At 37.2% G+C, this 22,306-nt stretch overlaps 6 protein-coding genes across 6 annotated transcripts; 4 read left to right on the top strand and 2 right to left on the bottom strand.

The window, feature by feature from the left end:
* Positions 1-281: 281 nt before the first annotated feature.
* On the bottom strand, positions 282-5,081 carry LOC141824626 (uncharacterized). Its single transcript, XM_074711946.1, has 4 exons — positions 4,675-5,081; positions 2,009-2,078; positions 1,852-1,929; positions 282-500 (listed from the first exon to the last, which is right to left on the bottom strand). The coding sequence occupies exons 1-3, from the start codon at positions 5,014-5,016 to the stop codon at positions 1,853-1,855; spliced, it is 489 nt and encodes a 162-aa protein (XP_074568047.1). The 5' UTR covers positions 5,017-5,081; the 3' UTR covers positions 282-500; position 1,852.
* Positions 5,082-6,250: 1,169 nt separating this feature from the next.
* Positions 6,251-10,241, top strand: LOC141824663 (uncharacterized). Its single transcript, XM_074711989.1, has 6 exons — positions 6,251-7,088; positions 7,985-8,232; positions 8,401-8,485; positions 8,765-8,819; positions 9,463-9,601; positions 9,679-10,241. Exons 2-6 carry the CDS (start codon positions 8,056-8,058, stop codon positions 9,763-9,765), a joined length of 543 nt encoding a protein of 180 aa, XP_074568090.1. The 5' UTR covers positions 6,251-7,088; positions 7,985-8,055; the 3' UTR covers positions 9,766-10,241.
* Positions 10,242-11,762: 1,521 nt separating this feature from the next.
* Positions 11,763-12,224, top strand: LOC141822872 (senescence associated gene 20-like). Its single transcript, XM_074710178.1, has one exon. It carries the CDS (start codon positions 11,763-11,765, stop codon positions 12,222-12,224), a length of 462 nt encoding a protein of 153 aa, XP_074566279.1.
* A 433-nt stretch (positions 12,225-12,657) lies between these two features.
* LOC141825509 (DNA-directed RNA polymerases II, IV and V subunit 12) lies at positions 12,658-15,105 on the top strand. Its single transcript, XM_074712893.1, has 4 exons — positions 12,658-12,799; positions 13,669-13,748; positions 13,857-13,949; positions 14,891-15,105. The coding sequence occupies exons 2-4, from the start codon at positions 13,706-13,708 to the stop codon at positions 14,911-14,913; spliced, it is 159 nt and encodes a 52-aa protein (XP_074568994.1). The 5' UTR covers positions 12,658-12,799; positions 13,669-13,705; the 3' UTR covers positions 14,914-15,105.
* A 1,762-nt stretch (positions 15,106-16,867) lies between these two features.
* Positions 16,868-17,122, top strand: LOC141825525 (protein transport protein Sec61 subunit beta-like). Its single transcript, XM_074712903.1, has one exon. It carries the CDS (start codon positions 16,868-16,870, stop codon positions 17,120-17,122), a length of 255 nt encoding a protein of 84 aa, XP_074569004.1.
* A 424-nt stretch (positions 17,123-17,546) lies between these two features.
* On the bottom strand, positions 17,547-19,962 carry LOC141824577 (alanine--glyoxylate aminotransferase 2 homolog 3, mitochondrial-like). The gene is made up of 9 exons (XM_074711883.1): positions 19,615-19,962; positions 19,296-19,526; positions 19,032-19,202; positions 18,815-18,958; positions 18,452-18,631; positions 18,117-18,342; positions 17,914-18,027; positions 17,760-17,846; positions 17,547-17,677 (listed from the first exon to the last, which is right to left on the bottom strand). The coding sequence occupies exons 1-9, from the start codon at positions 19,852-19,854 to the stop codon at positions 17,634-17,636; spliced, it is 1,437 nt and encodes a 478-aa protein (XP_074567984.1). The 5' UTR covers positions 19,855-19,962; the 3' UTR covers positions 17,547-17,633.
* Between the last annotated feature and the right edge of the window lie 2,344 nt (positions 19,963-22,306).

The raw sequence follows: 22,306 nt of genomic DNA, 5'->3' as shown, positions 1-22,306 counted from the left end.
CAGCATGAATTTTGTGGAATTATACTAGTCAAGATATAAAAATGTAAGAGGTTCACAATATTCACAACTAGTGCAATATATAAATATCGAGAGGGAAAATGAAGAATCATAGGTGCACTTTTATCAAATAAGCATACAAAAATACAAGACAAAAAAAATTCAATGTGGATTGAATTCAATATCCAAAAACTTAGCCAAAAAAAAACCCCCACAACTTATTGTTCACCAACTGCAATTTTCTCATAACATATTCCGGACAAAATTGCATCCAGAAAAGTGTGTTATCAAAAATCACAATTTCTTTCGTAATAAAAAAAAAATCACACAATTGAAAGGATCAATATATCCAGATATAACTCATTTACAATTACAACAACTAGTCCTAAATGAAAAGACTGGGAGAAGAAGTTGCACAACTTGAACAAGATTTATTCTTGGAAATCTACCATGCAATCCTTGGGAATCAAAAATAGTTGGGTGTTGATGCACTGACAGCGAATCTGCAGAGAGTTGCAAGAAATCAAAATAAGCCTTGGGGTCAACATTGAAGCTTTTCAAGAAATATGTATAGAGGAATGCAGTTACTTTCATAACTAAATAGGTTACGAATATGTACAAAGTAAATTTCAGTGTTGGATATGATTAAAATAAATTTTCTCTGACAAATATATGATCTTTTTGGTTTATCCAGATCAATCTAAATGGTAAGTTTGATAGAATCAATGCTTGGGTCAACATGCAAACTATTTGTCAATCCAGTGAACTAGTTACCTAGAGCTTCAACCAGCGGTATGTCCAGTCTGATTACAATAACTGTGGATATAAGAGTTTCTCCCTTAGTAGTCAAGGTGTAACTAATTTTATACTCTTGAAAGTGATTCACTTGCTATCCATAACGTATACCCAAGCATGGATTAAAATCTTGAGTTGTGCCAGTCATAATCCATCCTCACGTTCCACCCTCTAACCGATTGATCTCCTCTCCTCGGCCTTGTGATCCATTCTCCACATGAATGATCTAACTCCACAGCTTTGTAACTGTCCTACTCATGACTACTCCAGGTGATGAAGCCTCTTCACTCCGCGAGGGCAAAACTTTAGTTCCGCATAAATGTCAATGTTGAGTGAAACCCTTGAAAGTCAAAAGGCTTCTTCGGAACAATGACTAATGTCACTCCAGCAGTGGCAATGCCATAAGGTAAGCTCTTGCCTCTCCTTTTCCTCTTAACACCTACTGTAAGATTTACCCCAAACCAATTTGCACAACAACCCCAAATCACAAAGATTATGGAACTAAATATTGACAATATAAAATCCACATTCGAGAAATAAACCTCTAATTCATTCTTAAACTTCAGGGTTAAGCATCTCCAGGAGAGCAATCTTCCTTGTCCTGTCATCTCAAGCTAGACTAAGGCACATGACGAAACAACTTAAAAATGAAGGCCTAAAATTCTAAAAGAATATCTTCTTGCACTAGACTATTTAATTTTGTGGTATATTTAACATCGTGCAGGAAATTTCACATGAACAAGATTAGAACAGAAAGACAAGTTTGTGTTCCTTGTCATGCGTCATGATCAATGAATTAATAAAAATGGAATTAACAGGAATCAAAAGAACTAGATATGTGAAAGATAGTTCAAGATTAGCAGTAAATCACTTTTGCCATTCAATTTTAACAGCGCCTTAAATATCTAATATATTGCACTATCAATTATTTGAGATGCAAAAATAAAATAATAGTAATCCATGGCTACTTATTTCTTTTGCCTTATTGCCTTGATAAAGCATCAATCATCTAGGATCAAGTTTAAAAATTTACCAAAACAGAACATAAGAATAACTCACCTTATGAACCAGGCCATTCTGCTGATGATTTGATGTTAATCTTCTCCTCATCTGAATCTGAGTCACTGGCATTATAACCTGAGAAATATAACAGCTGAGCAACACCCTAAATATTATATATCATAGGTGATAGATCCCATCCCAATTAGAGTATCACCTGGCTGTTTGTCGCTAACCTTCCAAACTGAACTCCGATACTTTGATGCTTTTGAAATCCAAGCATTTGCCTGCAGATGCCAAGAGAAAATTAAAGAATTTGTCAGGGAAAGAATTCAGGAAAACACAAATTCATACATATTGTGTAACCTTTCAAAATAATGGATTTTTCAGGGAATCTACCTCTTATAATCTTACACTCTTAGGCAAGTTTGGTAGGTGGGAATGGAATGGGTAATTTCAACAATTATCTTATTTCAACGTTTGGATGTTATCATTCAAGTTTGAGAAATGCAATGATTATTCAATCTCTAGTAAATATAATATTCTTTATCATTTCAAGTATAAATAAAGATAAATAAGATGTATGCACTGAATAGGTTGGCTGGCCAGGCCTACTGAATGGACTGGGTAGGTACTCACAAACCTACAGTCCCATCTTATGCCTCCTTATCATATAGAATCTAGGCCTCAACAACCTTGACCGAATGGAATATACTTGCATTTGCTTAGCATTTTAAAGATAAATATTAACCTAAATGTGATCAATCTTTTTTAGAGAATTTTTTATTCTATGAGATTCCTTTTCAACTTCTAACTAGACAAGTCCTTTTTAATTTTTATCATTTCAGTTACTAATCACAAAAAGCTGAAACATCTTACGAATTATAGAACATGAAATAATGATGTGATATCAAATACAATTAAAATTCTTTTTTGTTAGAATGTAGCATCCTACTGTTTACAATCAGTTCCTATGAAACCCTTGTCATTCTTAGGTGGGATTTTGATCAGCAACACCCTTGTTTGACTTGCTCTTCAGATGCAAATAGCTCTATCTTCCATATGCAACTTCTCGCCTACAAATCTTGGAAGATTTTGTTGTGCATGAACTACATGCGTTTAATCCATAAGATTATCCAAGACACCTTGACTGACAATAGTGTTAAACTTTCTATAATCTTTTAAACTTCACGTGAAAAGGGAAGACAAATTGCAATATCTATTGTCACATCACCTTTTTCATGAAGATAAAGTCATGAGCTTCCGTATAGTTACTTAAAATTGCACAACTTCAACAGATGTGAAGATGGACACCAACAAACAAATGTTAAGCAAAGTCTCACATGCCTTCTTTTAAATAGCTAAATAGCACATTCTGAAATTTCAATAGGCTCACACGTCAATAAATCACAATGAGAATTTCAGGCCAAAGAAATAACTTTTCTATACTGGGTAACTACAAATTAAACTTGCAAAACTTCTATGGTTGTGAAGGAGAACCAAATCAAATGAGATACTCACAACAAAAAATAAAGCTTTGATATGCCTAAACAAACATGAGATTGTGGCGATAAGCATACAGGAAATTAAAAATGTATGCAACATCTCTAATGCTAGCCCCAACATTGCTGAAAAAGGTAGAGGGCCGTTTTATGCTCTCAATAGTCAATGTAAGGCTATGTAAACAATAACATGAACATGAGTAATCAAACTTATTATAATGCTAATCCCTCATGTGATGCAAAATAACAAAAGTTTCAGCATTGTTGAGTCTATGAAAAAAAGGAAATTATTACATGATTATAAAATTAGAGTAGCAACTTGGAATGTGGAATGCTTTAAAGAAATGATTAAAATGTCCCGACTTGGACTTGGCACATGAATCTTATTCCTCATTGAACACCATGCAAGGCTATAGTAATAGTAATATTCAAATAAGTTAAGTTATTTTATATTATATTGACTAATGTTTCTCTCTCCATCCCCTTATACCTTTCCTTCTAACCGATTCAACTCTTCTAATTCAAAGTCTAGTAATCAATTTTGAACATGTTTGTAGCATCTCATTTTATTGCTTTCATTTTATCAATTCTTGGAGCTACACCTAATTGTTTAATTATATCCTTTCTAGTAAGTTCACATATCAATCTCAATATTTCATCTATGCTAAATCAACCTTTTGCGTGTGATGTTTCCCTACTTCAACTATAGGAGATTGTACCATAATCCTATAATTTGTTTTTTTCTCTTTTATACTAAGGGCACATGTTGTTCATATAAGACTCCAGAGTTCTCTCCAACAATTCAGTACCCTATTAATGCTTTCTTTGACAGTATCTCTTTATCATGGAATAATAGATCCAACATATCTAAAACTCTTACAGCAATTTCATGTCCATCAACTCTCGTTTTGAGATCCCAGAAATGAAAATGCTTATTTTTAATCCAAGATATCATTATTTGAACAGATGATATAAGAGATATAATTGGTTTAAGAGCAACCATCCGTATCAATGTTATCTTTGGTGTGTTGGTAGGTATTGTTCAGAAACAAATTCATTCTTCTGAAAAGCATGAAGATTTGAAGATAGCACTAAAGATGAGACCTTTTCAATTAAGATCAGTAACTTCCTCAAATCAGCAAATCCGTAGGAGTCAAACACATTGTTTGTCTGGATAGCTTCGCGAGGGGCTGAAAGGAATCGAAGAGAAGGGAAGGAACACGTGCAATTTGGACTAGTCAATGCAGGAGAAACGCTGTTTCCCAGAAAACAAGCATCACAAGTAAGAGAAGCAACACCCTTTCCGCCCTTTCCCACTAAATGTCTCAATCTACACATGGAAACGATGAGCAGATATAGATTATGAAATGAAAGTCCTCACCTTTTGCTCGTTCTTTGAGACTCCGTAGCCGCTCTGGTACATCTGACCAACCAGAACCTGCATCGCAGCATCCCCAGCCTTGGCCTCCTTGAGCGTGTCCTGAAACCACCGCCTGGTGCAGTCCGCTACGACGTCCTTCAGAGGGAAGCGACCCTCCTGCATCTTCCGTTCGTCCATCCCCCGTCGGAGACCTCTAGAAGAGGCGGCAATGGCAGCGGCCTCCTCTTTGACCGAAGACAGACACTTAAGGTCCGGCTTGGCGACCTTGGATCTTCGTATCCTCTCGGCCACGACGCGGGCGTACCTCTCTAGACTCGCCGGGGGCGGCAGGGCCTTGCCCATAAATGGCGGCGGAGGGGCAAGGCAAAAAGGAGGCAGGCGCAGACGAGGGCTATAAAAGATGTATCTTTGTGCGGAAAAGAGGATTCGCGAGCACTCTCATCTCCGGGTGATAAATAGCTTATATCCACCGAGGAGCACATTACAACCGGGCCCCATGACTGACTACAACGGGCCGTCCAACTATTAAATGGGCCAACAATGATATCTGTTGGGCTTTAATCGACCGATGCAATGCGATACTTAGCTGGTAAGCAAGACTTTTGTGCCATGTAGAAGAGCACGACGATATCGGTCCACTTCCACGGAAGTTTCCCATTGATCATCAGGATAAATCGAGAAATATACAGTCAGTCCAGATGCCCAACATTATTTGATTGCGCTCCCTATTTAGAGAAAAATTCCTACAAATACGTCGTAATTGGGGATCAAACTGTGTGCCTGAGTGACAACCTGGATATCCTACCATGACACTATGCTCCAGGGACTTTAAAGATGACATTGCTAGAGTGAGTCACATGCATTATAATTTTTTTTAAAGATTTAAAATGAATTTAAAAATTATATTCTTAAATTGAGAGATAAAATCTCATTAAATTGAGAAGCAAAGATGATGATATATTTACCCCCGGGCATAGCTGAGTTGGTTACGATGTAGCAAAGTTACAGAAGAGGGCAAGGGTTTGAATCCTGACGAAGATAGGCAATAATACCCTCCTACGTCGTGATCAACTGTAGTTTCTCGATTTACCTCCTCATAGATGGTCATGGGATCGACTATGTGGGACCGCTAAGGTGGTGGATTCCACTTTCTTGCAGAAGATGATAGATTTCGTCTAAATGAATTAAATTGACTTAGTTTTAATAGAAGATATTTTGATAGATTCGAAGCGATGATGAATTTTAACTTATAAAAATAAATAAATAAAATTAATTTAATTCTAATTAAAAATATTTTTATTATTGAATTAAATAATTTAATTTTGAATTAAATTAAATTAATTTGATTTAATTTTGAATCGAATTAATTAACATATGAATTTTGGATTGGATCTGAACTAATAAAGAATATTATATGTTCATATAATATTAAAAAAATAATGAACGATTGATATTAAATTTTAATGATTAAGATAAATCATAACCCTCCAAACTTACATCCAATCCAACCCGATTGCTACCATTACCGGTCCAATCCGGGTTACTACACTAGCAAATGGGCAAAACCCTAAACCGGCCGTCTTCTCCTTCGATTCACCCGCTGAGAAAAATCGCGGGTTTTCCTTCTCGGTGGCTGCTCTCCCGATAGCGGCGTTGTGGCCGGGTGGAAAAATCGCGTGCGCCGCCGGCCTTCCACACCTGATCGCGGCTTTCCTTTTCTCAGCCGCGGTTTCTTCCGAGCGGCGCCGGCTTTCCTTTGGCCACGCGGCTGTTGCCGACCGCCGGAAGAGAGAAACGCGAGGGCAGCCTTTCTCCTCCCTTCCCGATCGGATTATCCGCGCTCCGGCAGCTAGTGTGGATCACGGCCGGCGGTTTGTGGAACCGCCGGAGCTTGCTGTCCACAGCCGGTTGATTGAGCCGCTGCCGGAGCTCTAGCTTGCTGTTCACAGCTGGTTGATTGAAGCTGCCGGCGCTTGCCTTGTGTGGCCGGTGACCTGTGAAGTTGCTGTCAGAGATCGCCGTCCAAGGCCGGCGACCTGTGAAATCGCTGTCAGAGTTGCTGCCGGATTGCAGTCGAGGTTTGCTGCTGGAAGCTTGTGAAGCTATCGGAGTATCTTCCATCTTCGCTGGAAAGGGTTCCAGCCGGTGGGCAAGGGTTGACCACTAGAGTTTAGGTCAAGAATACGATTGCCGGTGATAGTTAGAAAATCCTAAAAAATGAATGCGACGTGTGTTGTTGTGTGTGTTTTTTGATATTAGGATTTTTTATCGTATCAATATTAGTTGATTGTTGATTAGTACCGAAGACGGTGACACGATTCGTGATTTTGGAAAGCCGTCTAGACGAGAGCTTGATGTCAAGTTTTAATAGAGCTGCTTGATTGATGTCAATCCCGTTCCACGACATCCGTCAGGTATACTTAGAATAATTGTTATTTTTTAAAATTTTATTTTCCAATTATGTCTTGTACTTGTTGTATTCTTGTATGTGTGTAGCGAGTGTTGTAATAATTAGATGTGATTATTAATATTTCTTCCACTGTGCACATTTATGAAATGTGTAAGCACTTGTAACACATCGGACTCAATCTAATATTAACTATTTGAAATGAGTTATTTAGTATGTGCACTTGTGGGGAATTTGTTGGCATGCACATGATGATGACAGGGTTCTGATATGGCTGTATCATGTGTACCATATACCATGACACACTGGTTTTGGTGTTATTATGCTTAATTTGTGCTGACAAACAATCTGCATTTATATTGTGCATAAGATGGACAATATAGAGCAGGCATACAGTTTTTTATTGACGTGACTGTATAGAGGCATACACCTTTTTAACTACCTAAAATGAGTTATTTAGTATGTACACTCGTGAGGTTATTGACATGCACACGATATGACTATGGTACTGATATGGTTGTATGTTTATCATGCCCCTTGTTCTGAAAAATCTCTCTTTGGTCTGAATTTCACACAATTATAGTTCAGTTTTTATTAAGCATTTTCTCAAACTGACTTTATACTGCACATTTGTTCGCCTTGTTTAGTTTCTAGGGATTTCACCATTTTGTCTCATGAAACTTCTGAGCCTAGTTTGCTTTACTTAAATACTTTTGTTATTTCAAATTATTACTTCAAGAAAACTAGGATCTTACACATAAGATTAGACCTGCAAATGCATTATCTGAGGAATCATATCTATGCCATGTTCTTGTATTGATAATTGGTTATTAGTTTTTCTTTTCTTTGAACTAGGAGTTGTGATTGAGTATAGTTCTTTTTATTTTTTTGTTGATTATGTAGGTAAAATGTGATTGGTTGGTAAGCTGCAATTAACCTGCCTCAGATACCCACAGTTTTTTGATGATTGGGATATGATGTCTGAAGTTCCAGTTTTTCATAGCAAATACAGCTATAATCATCATGATAGCAAAGCACAACATCTTGACATTCATGAAATTTTAGTGAAGAAGAGCAGACTTGGGACTTTCTTGTTTTATTTCATGGTTGCAGTGTTTCTGGGAACTAATGTATATTTTGTTACAATGAAGGTATTTTTGTGCTTGTTATGTTCTTTGTAATGTATCATCAACTTTATTTACCAATACATATGTTTCAGGGGAATTCTTCCATTTCATGACACAAATTTCATTAAATAATTGTTAGATGGCATTGGTGCAAAATTGTCGTTGCTAATGCCTTGCCACATGTTGTAACAGGAGGTTGATATCAGCAGGAGCATTTGGAGCATTCTTGTGTGCTTTGTCTTGGCCATGTTTCTGCACTACAACCCAGTTAAGAAAGGTAAAATTCAAATCATGCTATAATCAGTTGATTTTTATTAGCAAAATTTATATTTATCAGAGAAATTTAGCTGATATGCACCAACGACAAATGGGATTCTTAAAACTATTTTTAGTGCCTTCTTTGTATACCTGAAGTTTCAAATAGATTTCATAAAGTTGAAGATGATCTAGTTTGGGACTAATATAGAAATAGTAGCATGTGTGACTAGAGCTAGGGAATCAACTAACAAATTTTTGGCTTGGGAATTTCACTGATTGATGCCTTTTCATTATCCAGAAAGGGTGGTGATTATGCCAGCATTTGGTGTGCAACTTGAAACTCATTACTGGAGGTAAGTTATGAAATGGCGGATGCTGACATTAATGTTTGAACTTGTGCATTCCTTGCATATTTTATATCTCTATGTATATTGATAAAGTAATAGGCATTTTGTGGAATTTGTTTTTTATTTTCAAAATCTACTACTTAGTAGTTAGATCCTTCGTGACTATTACATCAGCCAGCATTCCTAGCAGTTTTTTTTATTGTCATAGTTGATTGATTACTCATGAAGTCTTTATGTATTCCTTGTAACTCCCTTCTTTAAATTTACATACGATATAGTGTATTGCTTTATCAATGTTAAAGCACTAAAAAACCATTCTCTTAGCTTATTCTCTATTTTTCCTGCTTGAATTGTTATTAAGAATTAATTCCCAAATGGTTATCTTTATTTCTTTACTTAGGCTTTCACATTGCTAATAAAAAAAACTTTGTACGCAAGTAAAAGTTTCAACAATACCCTGAAGTGTGACTTGGTACATTCTACTAATTTAGATGATTGTAATGAATCAATTCCTCGTAGCTTATTGTAACCATGCTTATGCTCACTTTGGTGAATCTTTAGTTTACTAGTTCTATCAGGTCGTATCCTGATAGTATGCCTCTAAATGAATGTATTTATGTGCTAAAGCAAAATATTTATATTTTCATAGTGGAAGGATTATTCGCCGTTTTGTCCCCATCAGCAAAATACTAAGCTCCATGCTGAATGAATGTGTGACCCCTGTAACTTGCTACTGGAGTTTGGCTCTGCTGCTTCGTGATGAGGGTGAGCTTATGTTAGTGTTCCAGGTAACCTATCATTATAGTTTCTTTGGCTCTATTTGATCATTGTCTGTTGGGTTCTGAAGCTGATTAGCCTTGTACAGAAATTACAACCACCCTTGAAAATGTTGGTTCCTGTGTGGAAGGCCTTGCGGGCAGCCATTAACGGCCAAGAAACCAGCATTACCTGACCAGTTCTGTGCAATAACTCATCGATGAATGTACTGAAGTGGCTATGTGTTCAGAATAGCTTGCTGCATTGTGCCACCTCTTGATGCCAAGTCGAAATCAGTTTTTCTTGAACCTGATATTGATTCTTGAGAAGAGGGGTGATATTTCACTTGATGGATGGTTATAATTTCCAATGGTTTCAGCATTTAAATTGACAGAACAGTGCTTGAAGAATGCATCCGCTAGATTTGTCCCACAAAAGAAGACTTGCTGTCTGTTCTTGCCATCTAACTATTCAACTGCTTAACCTTCAGACTGGAGACTTACAGTTACTTGGATAGTAGATACGAGCATATGAATCAAGGAATTGTACATGTGATTTTTCTCCCCATCTTATCCTCAGTTTCCATCCAAGTAAACAGTGTCTACATTTAATCAGTAGTACTCGAAAGAGTCGACACTGAGTCAGTATTGCCAATACCCTGCCTTCTAGAAAGCTACAGATATGTTCGATCTCATGAAAGATTTATTTTATCTGTTTATTTTAATCCAAGAGAGACGGGTGGAACTGGGAATGGAGAGAAGAAGCCCGAGTCCTCACCTAGCTCCTCCCCAGTAGACACCTCGCGCCATGCAGCAGTGAGTAATAGATAATAGATTGGTGTGACACCCAATGCAACATTTTAAATTGGAGTTGATAGAGACAACAATTTCTTTTATTAATTTTTTATAATCATGTTCTTGTTTGACTTGCCTTGTTGGTGCACAAGGATTCCTACCAGTTTCCTTTATAACTTGTCGGTTATCTACTTGAAGCTCTGACAGGGATTCACCTTCAAGTTTACCTCTCTTTATTCAAAAAAAAAAAAAAAAAAAAGATAATTCCAGTAGTCACATTTTTGGGTGTGGTCGGTTCGGTCCCACGGAAATTTTTCACCGACCACCAGGATAAATCAAGAAGCGCATACGGCGGCCAATTCAGATGCCCAGCATCCTTTGATTGCGTTTTCTATTTGGAGAAAAATTTTTGTAAATATGTCGTAGTTGGGGATCGAACCGTGGATCCTTGAGTTATAATCCAGATGTCATATCGTTGCACTATTGCCCTGGGACTTATCTCTTTTTATTCAAATGCCTTCGTAGAGTATAAAATCAAAAGCTTTTGGAAGGCATTTTGATGATTATGCAATTTCTAATTGTATAATCGCGAATGAGAAATTGAATGATTGAGCAATTCCCACATTAAATATTCAACCACGAGTGATAATGGTCGTATAGTTTATTCAACCATTAGCTGTTCTGCAGCTAGAAAAGAGACAAATGGTATCTTGACTTGTCCTAATCTGAATCTCTTAGTGAAAATATACTGTCAATACTAATAATATTATTTTTTTGTAGTATTTGAAAGTGCCAAAAAAATCATTGATAATATTATTTGTAACACACCAATATCTTGATAAATTATATTTGCCTAATTTATCAAAAAACACCTCCAAATTATCGAGCCTAACTTTTTTGCTTCCCTTCACGCCAATTGAATCCAACACCTAACTCATTGATTCACACGCTGATCGGGGCAAGGCAAATTAACTAGTTGCCCAGAGCTCACCTTATTAAATAAATGATTTCATGATTAATAAATTTATTACTCAAAATTATTAAAAGACAACGACAAGCTGGATCCATTGAAATTCAGGCTAAATAATTTATTTATTACAATTAAATATTGTGTTAAGATTTGGCTCGCTTTTTATCTTCTCAATTGAATCTTAGAAAATGTTTTAAATTTATTAATAAGTTAAGAGCAACTTTACACAGTAAACTAGTGTATTAAAAATATAGGGTAAAGTTAAAATTTGTGATAAATTTTAGTGGTTCTAGAAAAATTTGTTGTCGTCCCACTGAAGAACACACTATAAATTTAGTACTCGCTTCCCCCAAATCCCTCCATTCCATTTCCATACCTCGATCGCTCGAATCACATTGCGAGTAACTCGAATCGAGAGGCTACCGATCGATGGCGTCGACGGCAAAGGCGGTGGTGGAGTCGCTGTACGAGGCTCTGTTGCGGGGAGACGCCGCGGCGGCGGCGGGGCTGCTGGCGGAGGACGTGGAGTGGTGGTTCCACGGGCCGCGGCGGTGCCAGTACATGCGGCGCACGCTGACGGGCGAAGCTGGCCCGCGCGACTTCAGGTTCCGTCCGCGGCGAGTGGCGGAGGTCGGCCGCTGGGTGGTGGCGGAGGGGTGGGAGGGTAAGCACGCATACTGGGTCCACGCCTGGGCCGTCGACGTCGCCGCCGCTCGCATCATCCGGTTTCGGGAGTACTTCAACACCTCCGTTACGGTACAGGAGGTGGCGCCGCCGAGTGAGGCCGGGATCAGCTCCGGCGGCGGCCTGGGAGGATCGGCGGTGTGGCGGAGTCAGGCCGGGCCCAACGCCGGCGGACGCTCACTCCCAGGCCTTGTTCTCGCCATTTGAATCACCAGCCATAACTGATCGAGTTTGTGGCAATATCCAAATCTTGCGTGGTGTTTGTATAAATTTACAATAAAAAAGAATTTTTGGGTGGGCGCGTGGCCATTTATTGAAAAATAAGAATTCATATTTACATCGCAGGAAAGCTTTTATGTTGAGGTTTTTTTGGAATTGTTGATCTATTAATAATTCTTTATAATTTACCAAGGAATTTCTTGTGGTGAATTTAATTATTCAAACTTTATATCAATTTTTGCTAATTATTATTTTATATATTACTGTAACATTATTTTTTAGATTTTATTTTTAAAATATGGACACAGTCATTTTTTCCGATCGCGATAGCACGGCACGAATCTTGAGGCAAACCGAGTCGGTTCCCGCCTATAAAAGCGCCGGCCGCCTTCCCCTCGCAGACAATCTCTTACTTCTTGTCGAACTAGGGTTTCGACGAATTCGTCCTTCGAAGGTGCCGTCTATAAAAGCGCCGGCCGCCTTCCCCTTGCCAACAATCTCATACTTCTTGTTCATCTGGGGGTTTTGGGTGCTTCTTTCCTCGACGAATTCGTCCTTCAAAGGTTCGATCTTTTACCTTCCGTTTGTGGTTTTTGATCTTAACGATGTTTTCAGATTTTTTTTTATTTGGATGCTTTTGGTGATATAATTTGTATTTTCTTCGTATTCTATGAGGTTTTTGTTTTTTTCCAAGTTGATTTATTGGTATCTTCCCGATGGATATTTTTAGTTATGTTAGATTAGTGCTTTAGCTGTTTAGTTCAGAAGGAAAACCGAACACATCACGCAGTATTGCTTCAGTGTTACTCCCTTGAGGTGATCTCTAGTATTTGTATGCTCTGGATGAATATCGAAATACCACTAAATTAAAAACTGCGTGTTTCTTGAAATAATATATCGTACAAATATGGTGCCTTTTTCTTATATTTCATTCCACGGCCTACTTATGAACTGCCAATAGATCAATTTTATCCGCACAACCAACCATAATAAAATTTTTCTTTATGTATTATTACTTCCGAATCAGGTGCGAACTTGTTATTGTCTGCAAATTATATAATGCTTCAAATCTGAGAAGAGTCAATTGCGCAATGAGCAAAACGGGCATTCTCAAATTCTTCAGTTGATTAAATAATAATTCAGTATAGTACGCCTATTTGGCTAGTTTTTTTTTTCCCGTTTTTGAATAGTTAAGTTTTTCTTCTTGAAAATTCTATTGGAATAAATCCTAAACTTGTTCTTGAATTATCTATTTGAAGTAATAAAAAATGATTCAGACATGATTGCAAATCTATTTCTTAGCGGGGGATTTTTAAGTTTATTTGTATGTGATCCTTGTAATTTTATCTTCTCTTGATTTTATCCCAGTATGCTTTTCTCTACTTTCCAAACTTTTATTTCTACTTTGTCATAAATCCCAATCCGTGATTAGGTGTTTATTGCGAACCTAGCTTTTGGTCCTTGGTGTCATGGATCCCTTGCAGCCTGAGCCTGTTAGTTACATATGTGGAGGTGAAAATTGTTCTGTTCTTTGATTTATGTAGTTTGTGTATTAATGAATTCTTCTTATCACTTTGATATTCCTGTTTATCAATGAAAATTGGCATGGCTATAATTTAGATTGCGGAGCAGAGAACACCCTGAAGCCAGGGGATGTCATACAGTGCAGGGAGTGTGGATATCGTATCCTTTACAAGAAGCGCACTCGCAGAAGTATGTATTATCTGATTTGTTTTTAATATTTAATTTTGTCAAAGCGCGTAATAGATTGTTAATTGTTATGGTAGGAAGAGTGAATAACTTCTATATATGATTGACACATCTTCCTACAGTTTTAATACTTAACCACTTGCAAATGACTTCTCCTAATTCATAATCTTCTTTTCACGGAGGTTCATTTGGTTTTCATTTGAGGATTTGCCTTTACTGATGTTGTGGATATTTCTCTTTTGATCTTCTATTGAATTAGTGTAAAGAAAACAAATATAACAATTTAAGAGTCAACTGGAAGAAAAACAAGATAGATTTTGACAAACTAAATTAAGTCCGTGAAAAGAGAACTTAAATTAAAAACCAAATGCATAGATTTTCCAACTGTCATTTAATTCCCCTTTTCACTTTTGCCCATATTGAAATTCTTTTTCAACATTCTTAGAGCTATGGAAATACATTGCTAAAGTATATTCCTTGTTGCATATATTTGAGTTTCTTATCTAGGATGATATGATTATTCAGTCATTATTAGCACTTTAGGTGGGATGCATAGGGTGTACTGGATTAGATTTTTAAGCAATCAATCTGTAAATTTGATTTTCACTAGTCTAATACTAGATGATAGTTCATTCACGTAGGGAAGTCTTCTAGCAGGAAAGAAGAGAAAACCATGTTATTATTCTGTTCAAACGGCTAGGGTAAAAGTAGTTACAGAAGAAATAGAGAATCAATATTCCATTCTTCAATGAATGTAGTTTAAAGTCTACTGTTTCCTTAGCTAGCCTGAAATTAGGGCAGATAGATACAAAGAGATTTTCTAATCTTCTTCATAAAATTTATTGTTATTTACACATTTCCTTGTTCTCTTTCTGTTGTAACTGGTTCCATGAATCTTTTTTTTTTCTTTTCTTATGTTTTGTTTTTTTTTCTGAATCTTGCAGTTGTGCAATACGAAGCCCGGTGAGAGCGAAGAGCACAATCCTTAAGGGGCAAGTCACTGCTTAAGAGATCTATGTGCTAAAAGAGAACTTTTGTAGTATTACCCTTTAAAAGTGTCATCCACTGTGCTATGTGATAAGTAAAACCTCAATATGTTAATAGTTGTGGAAGTGATTTATTACCATTAGCTCACCTCTGTTTGTTTTTTTTATCGTGATTAGTAATCTTGATATATTAATTCTACTAAAGATTTGTTTTTTGCCATAGCATGTGATTAACACTTGCCAATCCAAAATAGTTGCAATTAACATGGCTTAGATATGATGATAGCAAAGCATAAGCAATGATAACACCAAAATCAAGGCTACAAAATTAGATTCTGAGTATATAGGCAATGTTTCTTCTCCAAGCATGAACAATGATTTGAAAAATTATTTATAAAGGTAAATATGATTTTGGCCTTTTGTTTTTATTTATTTGGAAAGAAAACAATGTGGAAGATCGTACCAACTCAGAATCATTGATGAAAAATTTTCATGGGATATCGTACCAACTCGATAACATATCTTCTAGCAAAGCATTTACAAATGTAAATCGAGGCGCATCATTATTATGGGACATTTATTTATAAATGTTAAAATTTGGAGGGTAAAATGGAAATAAATTAATATTTATTTTCTTCGTTGAATAAATACACACTCTTCTATAAAAATAAATAGAATTCACCTATGAGGATTCATTTGTGACTTGTGAGGAGGATATTATTACGTCTTCTTCATCGTAATCAACTCAGTTCATGTCCCAAACAAATACACACTCAGTGCATATGCATGGATCGGCCATCGGTACTGGGTAACCCAAGTTTCTGAGACACTCAAGCACCCCAAGGTACGATTTTTCTCCAATCCTCGTGCGTACTTTCTACCTCGTCATTGATCTTACTCTGTTTTGAATCTTTTTTTCCTTCCATGCGAAATCTCGATGATTGTCTTGATTCCACCAATTTTCGATGGATTACCTATTCTGGTAAGGTTTTTTAGTCCCGAACTTTGGGCAGAAAGGATCTTCGGATCGATTTCTCCGATATAATACCAGACGCCTAGTCTGATCTGCAAAATCTCCTGGTACATTGAGGGGGGAAATGCGACGAATAAGATGAAATTGTGCACTGGCGTTGGTTGTTTGGAGATCGATCTTGTATGATTTATTGGCGGCGTTATTTGCTTAGCCAAGTTGGTAAAAATATATATATATTGTTTTAGATAATATTGCTTTCTGTATGAGTCATCTTAAATTTCAATATATTAGTCACTTTGAATTTATAAGTAATGCTCTGAACCAATTTTAGGTAAATGCGATAGGGAGAAATGAATTGCAGCTCGCGGTACCTATAATTGTCCCTTTTGTGCACTGATTAACAAATATCTTGTCTGGATAGACCACTTCCATAATTAATCGGTCCGAATGACGGGATATGCCAATTTAAAAAAAGTAATATATTGATGGACATTATAATGTACCTTTTAGCAGCATACACATACCAACGGTACTAAAGTGAGAGGAAGTCATTTATCTTGGGTACACTCACTGCACTTCTTTTTGTAAGAAAAAGAAAAAGAAAAGCATGACTATAACGAAATTGCATCTCATCAATTAGCAGACTATTCTGATGTATTTTTGAAATATCTCCTACCATTTTTAGAGGTCTGTCTTAGACAACTCAAGCATAATTTTATCTGTCAGGAAATGAATTTTTGCCAGAATTTCAACCCAAAAGACAAGTCAACAGTAATGATAATTTCAGTGGGTCTGTGGTTCTCTCAATTGTCACAGTTGTTAATTAAAACGCTCTCTTATGAAAATGGAAATTCCGATAATTGATACACAATCTTTAAAGAATACTTTTAATTATCAGGTAAGTAGTGATTATTTTGAATAACAGTTTTTCGCTTGTTTTCTATCATTTATGCACAGTCAATATGGTCGCCAATGGCGGGGCACCAGCCAGAGGCAGTGCAGCAGCAACTGCTAGTTTGCGCAGGCGTAGAACAGGTGGTAGAGGTGCTGCTGCAGCAGCAGCTGCTGGTGGTGCCAATACCATGCTTCAGTTCTACACTGATGATGCTACAGGGGCCAAGATGTCTCCCAACACTGTTCTCTTCATGAGTATTGGATTTGTCGCAGTTGTTTCTTTTCTTCATGTCTTTGGTAAGCTTTACTTGGCTCGTCAGTAGTTTCACATATCCTCTAAGCTTGACTGTTTCCCAAACAATCACTAAGATCTTTGCACTCTTGTTAGATCACTACTTGCATGATAATTTTCTCTGGTGTCAAGTTGTGCTGAAATTTAGTTAACCATGATGACATCAGTGAGTGTGGATGCTATGAGCTAATCATAAACTGTAAATCATGATGAAACATCATAATAAATTGCATCTTTACTGCTTACATTTCCTTTGTGTGATTATGATTATGGTTTGGTTTTGTTACCATATGAATACGGTGATTGATTCATGCTATGTGGATCATTTGCGATATTTGGCATTACTCGTTTAAATACTTGTGGGTTGGATCATCAATGGAGAAGAATAAACTATTCTCATCCTGAATCAGATTTTGTGATTGCCAACTTTAATATTTTAGTTAAAACTGGTAGTAAAATTCTTGCATGTCCACAATTACACAAGATAGGCATAGATAACATTGCTGAAACACAAAAACTTTTGGCTTCCAGGAGATGAAACTTTACAGCTTTGACAAGGCAATGTCCATCACTTCCACCAAGAAATCTGCATCATGGAAGAAAAGAAAAGCATTAAAAGATCAAACATTGATTAGAACAAAAAGAAGTATAAGCAATTGTTAAGTTACCAGCATCTTCTTTGGTGAAGCATAGAGGGGGTGTGATTCTGAACACATTGCCATGAAGGCCACCCTTGCCAACCAACACTCCCATGTCTGCAAAAAAGGTTTTTGAATTTTAGGAGAGTGAAGGTAGGATTAAATGATAGAATATCTCACTTGCCTTTCATCAGATCCATAGCATGCAGGATCTCAGCTCTCGCCGGAGTTTTCTTTTCCCGGTCAGTCACCAGCTCAACTCCCAGCATCAACCCCCTCCCTCTCACATCACCAACAACTACAAGAAAAGGTAAGCACTAAATTCCTGAAGAAACAAGATTACTCAATTCAATTATATATATTCTAAGTAGATTCTTTAGTGATTACTCTCATGCTTTTCTTGGAGTGATTTGAGTCGGCCCTTTAGATGAGAACCCACGCAGAATGCGTTTTCCTGAAGCTTTTCCCTCTCAATGACTCGAAGAACAGCCAGGCCGCCTGCGGTGCAAGCAGGATTCCCACCAAAGGTGTTGAAGTAGTTGCTACGGGTCAAGACTTGAGCTATTTCCGGCGTGGTGACCACTGCCCCCAGAGGTATCCCATTCCCAATCCCCTGGTGAGCTCAAAACCCACATGAATCAGACATTTTCAAGCAACAAAAAATGTTTTTTCTCGTCTATATAGTCGATATCAAATAGTTGTTATTCGATACTGTTTTTCACCTTTGCCATGGTGACAATATCAGGCACAACTCCATGTGCCTCAAACCCCCAAAAATGGCTTCCAATCCTTGCAAACCCGGATTGCACTTCATCTGCAATGCAGATTCCACCAGCTTTCTTTATGATCTTGTACACAGCAGGCAAGTAGCCTTGTGCCAACTCCACTATTCCCCCAACACCCTGATGAATGATGATCCCAACTAAGTAAAACAGTATCTATCATCATCATCCTTTAGCCAAAGTTTGGAGTGATATCAACATCATGGCCATAATTATCAAACAAAAACTAAACAAACAAGAACAATAATTTGAAGAGGATACGAGAAGATGATGATGATAATAAGAATACCAATTTATTAATACCTGTATAGTTTCAGATATGAATCCTGCAACATGACCAGATGTTCCAAAGTCTATTACTTCCTGCACATCTCTCACGTACTTGTCTACATCTGAGCCAAATGCTCCTCTGTAGGGATCAGGGTTCATTGCATGGTGCACTCCGCTCTGGTGGAAAACAGAATTCGATTGGATCGGATTGAATCGGATCTCGAGTTATTAAGTAGAGGAAATTTCTCACCTGGACAACGTTAAACTTCCAGTTGGATTGAGCAGTGGTGCCCATTGTTCCAGATGCATTTCCATGGTAAGCATTTCTTACTGATACGATATCGTGGGAGCCAGTGTAGAGGCGAGCCATCATGAGCGCAAGCTCGTTGGCTTCTGTTCCGGAATTGGTGAAGAAAGCGACCTGAATATTTGCTTGAGAGTTTGGTTATATTTGAAAAAAAAAAAAGAAAATGATGGGATGTGTTCGTGATTTGATTCTTTCTTCTTGGTCGACCTTGAGGTCGCCGGGCAGTTTGGAAGCCAACGCCTCGGAGAAGTCGGCGATGACGTGGTTCAGGTAGACGACGGAAGAGTGCTGCAGCCGCTGCGTCTGGTCGACGATGGCGTTCACCACCTCCGGGTGGCAGTGGCCGCAGCCGACTGTGGCGATGCCGGCGAAGGCGTCGAGGTAGCGCCGCCCGTCTTCGTCGAACAGGTACTGCATCTTCCCCGCCACCACGTTCAACTGCGGCAATCAAAATCGCATCTTTGGATCGAGCGAAATCACAAGCCGAGTCGAAAAAAAAAAGAAGAAGGAGGAACAGAGCACGAACGGGGTTCTTGTAGAAGTAGAACATGGAGGGGCTGAGGAACTCGGCGCGCTTCTTTAAGATTTCGGCCGCTCTCGGGCCGTCGTAGCACGGTGGAGTGTAGGCAAAGTGCGGCATTTGGGGGACGGTTCGGGTCTCTTCCACCGCGGCGATGGAGGCGGCGGAGGAGGAGCGGGCATGGGAGACGACAGCGGTGGTGGAGAGGCGTCGGAGGAGGAGGTCAGGGCGCCGGGGGATCGCCATGAGATCGAAATCGTGTGGATCAATGAAATTCTCGTTCAAAATTAGATTTTGATGAGCAGAAAAGGATCAAAATTAGATTTTGATGAGCAGAAAAAGGATCAAAATTAGATTTTAATAGGAATGGCAAGGAAAGGAGATGTCGGAGGTGGAGGTGGAGGTGGAGGTGGAGATGGAGACGAGAGGCGGAAGTTCTTAAATAGATAGAGGGAAAAAGGTGTACTCGTAATTTACTGGTTTATTTTGATTTACTTATTTAAGTTAGTCGTTTTTTTTTTTTTGTTTTGTTATGTTTCTTACCTGAAATGAAGCCAGATTCATCTCAAAGTGAATTTAAATTAATATTGAGTTAAAAAGCAGGGGGGAAATTAAGAATGGGAGAGAAAAAGGACAAAAGGAAAAAGAAAAAAATAGGGTGAAGAAATCCTTAAAAAAACAAAAATGAAATTTAAATTAACTTATTTATTAAAGTATTGTTAAAATGATTTTAAATACAAGAAGTAAGGATTTTTATATAGGAATAACACAATATTTATGATAAATTTTATTTAAAATATATTAAAATAGTTTCACAAACAATAACCCTATAACACAGTAGAAATTAACACGCGTTTTGGAGACAAAAATGTACATGCATTTCATTTCTATGGTATAATTTTATAGAGTTATCAAATATTTACATATAGATACATATTAAAATGTACATGTAAAACATGACGCATATGCCAACGTTTGCATACTATAATGCAATGAAATTTAAGTTATATTCATATATTTGATCATATTTTCTTTTTATATGCTAAATTAATTACAATATTTGTATATTTATTAAAATTGAATGTTACTAAATTTTTTTTGCTAAACTTTGCAATAGACCTAGTTATAATTTTACATCATTTTTCCTTTTTTTTTTAATCTTTAGATGCAATTAAAAACTTGATCAAATACAACCAACAAAAAAAAGAGTGCCAAGATACATTTGATAGAAGGGTAGATTGTCTACACAAGATACATTCATATATATAAAGAAAAGAAAACGCGTAGAGAGATTTTCTTGATGAGATGAAACACAAATATGAATCATAATCCACCATGAATCTACCAATTCCCATAACACGATTTGAATTTTACACACTTTAATTCAGTGTGTTTCCTATCAACTCTTCCCAACATCAATAACCAATGGCACCAAACGTATGTGTTTATCTATGTAAGATTCGCCACATCCCTTGTTCTTCGTCACAAACAAATACATAGTATCTGGACACAATATGATTCAATCACTTAATGAGTAAGGAAGCAATAAGTGTAATCTAATAACAAACCTACAAAATGCCACTTACCTAAAGCTTCACCACCATTTTTAATGCCCTTGCAAGCTTCATGCCACGCGTCATCACAATTATTCAAGTCTTCAGTGCCTTCCTAGTCATGAAAATAAATTAGCAAGGGGACTTGAAAAATGATAGGGGGTGACAAATGTCTTTCAGCCATTCGAAAAAACATAAGAGTTGTTTGCCAGGGAACCTTATCTTCATGACTGTAATGACACTAGGGTTTGCTTTGCTGTTTGTAAACACAACAGCAATTGTTGTTCTGTTCTGCAAATTTAAGTACAGGGAACCTTATGTACATACTTAAGTTGAATATCTGCAAATTTATATGTTTAATTAAAAAAAGAACCTAAGATATGTTCTTAATTAACACGATTTAGTTTACATGATAGAAGATGTGGATAATATCTAGTTCCTTGCCATTTCATCGTTAGTGTAACAAATGACATGGCTAAATGGAGACAGATCACTAACCCCCAAAAAAGGACTAATGGCAGGTCAGAAACCCTCAAAACTATAAGCATATTGGAGATTTTTGTGATGGATGTGGACTTGATTGTGTTATTGTTCCTTCTTGTTGTAGTTGAAAGGCCATTTTCTTTGGCTAATGCTTTGTGCTTTTGTTGGTGGATTCAATTGGTTTGGCAGTGTTTCTGCACCCCTGTACAAATTTCATCAACTAATATGAAAAGACAGTTTAATTTTTTTAATCCACTTAATTGAACTAAATGCCAATACATTTCTTTTATGAAAAAAGAAAAAATAAGTAAATATCTCACTATTTATATATCTTCATCATCTCAGTTGAAGCTGAAGGGGCATAGCAGGTTTGATTGATCCAAAGATGATGATGTCCATTAGATCGACCAAATAAAGAGGACATTATATAGACAAAATTCATGGCAAAATTTGCTTAAATTAATCCAGTCGTTTAACAATTGGATAGCTTGCTCTCTCTGAGTGCCACCTGCCATAAGAAAGAGAAGAGAAAGTGAGGGAAAGGAATTAGCTCAGCTGCAGTTCATTTTGCCTGATTTATTTCCAACATAATCGTTTTAATTTGAAAGGACCATCATATTTTGGCCAGCGGATATATCTTAAGGATGTGTCTTGGCATCACC

Source organism: Curcuma longa, chromosome 3 (genome assembly GCF_044706935.1).
Source record: "Curcuma longa cultivar G26 ecotype Majalengka, Jawa Barat chromosome 3, ITB_CL_G26_1.1, whole genome shotgun sequence".
NCBI lineage: Eukaryota > Viridiplantae > Streptophyta > Magnoliopsida > Zingiberales > Zingiberaceae > Curcuma > Curcuma longa.
The sequence above is the reverse complement of the archived record's forward strand: the minus strand, read 5'-3'. Positions and strand labels throughout refer to the sequence as shown.

Excerpts from the sequence above, each read along its gene's own strand:
- LOC141825509 (XM_074712893.1), top strand. The coding sequence starts at position 13,706 with ATGGATCCCTTGCAGCCTGAGCCTGTTAGTTACATATGTGGAG. Across the intron at positions 13,749-13,856 it reads TGTTAGTTACATATGTGGAG|ATTGCGGAGCAGAGAACACC; the intron begins GTGAAAATTGTT and ends GCTATAATTTAG. Across the intron at positions 13,950-14,890 it reads CAAGAAGCGCACTCGCAGAA|TTGTGCAATACGAAGCCCGG; the intron begins GTATGTATTATC and ends TGAATCTTGCAG.
- LOC141824577 (XM_074711883.1), bottom strand. The coding sequence starts at position 19,854 with ATGGCGATCCCCCGGCGCCCTGACCTCCTCCTCCGACGCCTCTCCACC. Across the intron at positions 18,632-18,814 it reads TCATATCTGAAACTATACAG|GGTGTTGGGGGAATAGTGGA; the intron begins GTATTAATAAAT and ends ATCATTCATCAG. Across the intron at positions 18,028-18,116 it reads ACTCCAAGAAAAGCATGAGA|TTGTTGGTGATGTGAGAGGG; the intron begins GTAATCACTAAA and ends CTTTTCTTGTAG.
- LOC141824626 (XM_074711946.1), bottom strand. The coding sequence starts at position 5,016 with ATGGGCAAGGCCCTGCCGCCCCCGGCGAGTCTAGAGAGGTACGCCCGC. Across the intron at positions 2,079-4,674 it reads TCTCAAAGAACGAGCAAAAG|GCAAATGCTTGGATTTCAAA; the intron begins GTGAGGACTTTC and ends TGGCATCTGCAG. Across the intron at positions 1,930-2,008 it reads GGTTAGCGACAAACAGCCAG|GTTATAATGCCAGTGACTCA; the intron begins GTGATACTCTAA and ends TATATTTCTCAG.
- LOC141822872 (XM_074710178.1), top strand. The coding sequence starts at position 11,763 with ATGGCGTCGACGGCAAAGGCGGTGGTGGAGTCGCTGTACGAGGCTCTG.
- LOC141825525 (XM_074712903.1), top strand. The coding sequence starts at position 16,868 with ATGGTCGCCAATGGCGGGGCACCAGCCAGAGGCAGTGCAGCAGCAACT.
- LOC141824663 (XM_074711989.1), top strand. The coding sequence starts at position 8,056 with ATGATGTCTGAAGTTCCAGTTTTTCATAGCAAATACAGCTATAATCAT. Across the intron at positions 8,486-8,764 it reads CTACAACCCAGTTAAGAAAG|AAAGGGTGGTGATTATGCCA; the intron begins GTAAAATTCAAA and ends TTCATTATCCAG. Across the intron at positions 9,602-9,678 it reads AGCTTATGTTAGTGTTCCAG|AAATTACAACCACCCTTGAA; the intron begins GTAACCTATCAT and ends AGCCTTGTACAG.